At 27.3% G+C, this 3,634-nt stretch overlaps 2 protein-coding genes across 2 annotated transcripts; one reads left to right on the forward strand and one right to left on the reverse strand.

The window, feature by feature from the left end:
• Positions 1 to 440: 440 nt before the first annotated feature.
• Chro.50423 (hypothetical protein) lies at positions 441 to 1,943 on the forward strand. Its single annotated transcript, XM_660287.1, has 1 exon — positions 441 to 1,943. The coding sequence occupies one exon, from the start codon at positions 441 to 443 to the stop codon at positions 1,941 to 1,943; it is 1,503 nt and encodes a 500-aa protein (XP_665379.1).
• A 624-nt stretch (positions 1,944 to 2,567) lies between these two features.
• Positions 2,568 to 3,440, reverse strand: Chro.50424 (hypothetical protein). Its single annotated transcript, XM_660288.1, has 1 exon — positions 2,568 to 3,440. One exon carries the CDS (start codon positions 3,438 to 3,440, stop codon positions 2,568 to 2,570), a length of 873 nt encoding a protein of 290 aa, XP_665380.1.
• Between the last annotated feature and the right edge of the window lie 194 nt (positions 3,441 to 3,634).

Consider the following 3,634-nt stretch of genomic DNA (forward strand, 5'->3'; position numbering starts at 1 on the left):
ATAGATATATCATGAAAATATCAAATAATATAAAGGTTTAAAAAGAGAATAGAGAATTAAAAAGCATATAATTTAGAATTTCTAATAAGATCTATTAAGATAAGCGTCAAAATAAGCCAATTCTAAATAATATATTATATTTTCATAGATAAATTTTATTGCAAAATAAATTCCATTCATCTATTTGCAAGTTTAAAACTGAAAAAAAATATTAAGTTTAGATATTTGTTTGGGAAGTCAATAATCTAAAGATTTATTTCTTGGTCTAATTAAGTAATGACAATTTTCTACAAATTTATAGAATTACAATATCAATTAAAAAGTCATTAAATTAAATAACTTTTTTTCAAAATACGTATTCAATATATTACTATTCTATTCTCAGTTGGATAAGGTAATAATAATAATAAATTTTGAAAGATAGAAACAATTCAAATAAGATGGCTATTATAGACTTAGCTAGCCTTTGTTCACCAATACATACATTCAAACGTGGTTTAATATTTGCACAAAACCAAAATTCTCCAAGCAAAGATCAAGGATTTGAAATAGCAAATAATTCTCAAAGCAGAATTCATTCAAATAGTAATTCATCTTTAGGAGCTCAAGGAGATATTTCAAATTATGCAGCATTAAATGTTTCTCATTTAAAAACTAAAGGTGAATATTCAATTCCCAGAAGGAATATTGAATATAATTCAAATCCAAATTCTTCATCATTAGAGACTGCAAGATCTGAGTTAGGAGCAGGAGCAGGGGCAGTAATAGGAACAGGAGCAATAATAGGAACAGGAGCAGGAATAGGAACAGGAGCAGGAATAGGAACAGGAGCAGGAATAGGAACAGGAGCAGGAATAGGAACAGGAGCAGGAATAGGAGCTGGAACAATTCTAGGTCCAAGCACAAGCCTAGGTTTAGTATCTGGATTAGGGCAAAAATCTGAATCATCCTCCAATTATGAATCAAATAAGAGTGAAACAAAATTAGGATGTCATTTAAAGACTAATCAAGAAAGTGCAGTTTTAGTTAAACAAATACCTAATAATCAAACTCAAAGAGGAGGTTTAAATCTAATGAAAATTACCCAGAATATTCAAAGTTATGGATATAGATACAATTATGATAATTTAAATATCTTTGCTAATCATAATAATTTGAATACTAATACTTATCAAAAAAATACTATTGCAATATTTGATCTTGATGATACATTAATTCCAACAGATTGGATTAGAGACACTTATACGAAGATTAGACAAAATCCTGCATTGAGTTATTTATTCTCAAATTCTTCTAATAATGTCTATCAATATATAAGGATGCAGATTGATCAGCAAGTCAATTACCAATTAATACCAAGTATTGTTCGAATATTAAGTTATGCTAAAAATATGTTCTTAGATGTAGCAATTGTTACAAATGCAAGATCTACTGGGTGGCTTAAAGTTATTGATACTATGTTTCCAGAATTAAGTAATGCTTTAAACGAATTAGGAATTCAGATCATTCGAACTAATCCTATTGGTCAAGAACCAGATATTGAAGATGGAGAAAAATACTTTAATTATTGGATGTTGGCCAAAAAATTTGAATTTGAGAAGATTGTAACTAGATGGACTTCAAATATAGATAATATTAAATTAGATTTGATTAGTATTGGTGATAATGATTTTGAAGAATGTGCTGCAGTTCATTTAGCTGTTGTTGATAAAGCTGTTAGATATTCAAAAATTATTAGATGTTCTTCAGGACTTTCTCCAAAAGCTTTTATTACTCAACTTCAAGCAATCTCAAATGCAATAGAAATTGAAAGAAAAAGAAACTCATCACATTCATGGATTAATTATAGTAACACTGTTTCTTCTATTATTATTGAAAGTGGTCAACCATTTAATTCTGAGACAATGAATATATTTGAAGATTATTCTACTGAAGATGAATAATTCATTTTATTGATATTAATTTAATTTATGGGTTTATTTATTAGCAGGTTTCTTAATAAGGAAGGTATTATAGGAAATGCAATTATATTTAGTTGGCTTTAGGCTTAATAAAATTAGGAAAAAAACAAAAAAAAAATCAAAATAATCAATGCCAGAGAAAATTGTAGATTAATGAATATTTTCAGCCTTAAATTATTGTTTCATATATTTCAGCATGCTAGAATAAGCTATTATTGAGTTTTGTTTAATTTTGTATTTTATTAATAGTCATTTTTAAGTTTTGCATGCATGCATGCAATTCTCATACTTGAAAAAAAAAAAATGTTAACAAATAAATACTAATAATTTGGCATCTAATGGAGTAATTTACTATTTAGAATTATTTTAAATCAAACATTAGGATTGGAACAGAGTTCAATTGATATAAATGCAAATGTATATTAGATATATATTTATATATCTAATAGATATATAGTTAAAATCTCAATTTTGACACGTAATTATGTAAATAAATATATTAAACAATATTAATTGTTTGATTTAGCTAGAAAGAGTTGAGATATTTACTAAGTTATTGAAATCAATAATATATACTTTCACATATTGAAAAAAAAAAAAATAAAATTACATCTTTGTTGGATCAGTACCTTGTTTTTTGGAGTATGCATAATGAAGTTCAGAGACATCTTCTCCTGGTACATGCTTAATAACACCACTTTTATTTATTTGATAAACTCTAACAAGACCTCCTGAACCACCATCTCTGTTTGTTGCAATTACAATAGCTCTCTTTCCAAGATCAATAGCTTCTTCATCAGTTAAATCATATCTATACCCACTGTCTAAAACACCATAAGCATATAAAGAACCCGATCCAACAGAAAATTTACAATCTTTTACTCTAGATCCTTCATTATCTACATAATACAGATGAGGGCCATCTTTATCAAATCCTGCAATCATAATTCCTGCAGAAAGATCATAAGCTCTATAATGGAAGAATATATTGGTGATCATCTTCGAAGCTCCCGCTACACTAATTCTTTCTCCATTTCTAAGTTCATAAAGTCTACATAACTTTGAAAGTACTCTTTCCCAATATGAACAATCTGCTGCACCTCCTGCCATTGTTCCTAATAAGAAATCATTAATCTGAATAATCTTTTTCACTTCTTGACTTGCAATATAATTTCCTTGTGATGCTCTACTATCAACTGCTAATATTACTCCTCCTTGATAAATGAATCCCAATGTTGTAGTACCTCTATTCATCATCTTTCTGATCTCTCCTTTATTATATTCACTTACAAATTTACATGGATTTTCAATCTTTGCATATTGAAAAGTTTCTTCATATATTCTTTCCACAAAATCTTCTTCATCTTTATCATTTCCAAAAAAATCTAATCTTAAAAATCCTGAATTTTTCAAATTCTCATTTCTTATTCCATAGTGGTTGATTGCTTCAATGCCTGAATCCAAAAAATCAAAAGTCATTTTTTTTTTACAAACTTGTATGGATTATTTACGAAAAAAAAATCAACAGAAAAGTAATGCAATATAACAAACTATTTTGCAATCTTTAACACAATTGGCTTGAATTACTTTATAAACTATTCTTTTGTTATTCTTTAAAAAAAAAAACAACTTGTTCCTCCCTTTCTTTTAACCTTTCTTCAAACTCACAATGT

This window comes from Cryptosporidium hominis (assembly GCF_000006425.1).
Source record: "Cryptosporidium hominis TU502 chromosome 5 CHRO015154, whole genome shotgun sequence".
Taxonomy (NCBI): Eukaryota; Apicomplexa; class Conoidasida; order Eucoccidiorida; family Cryptosporidiidae; genus Cryptosporidium; species Cryptosporidium hominis.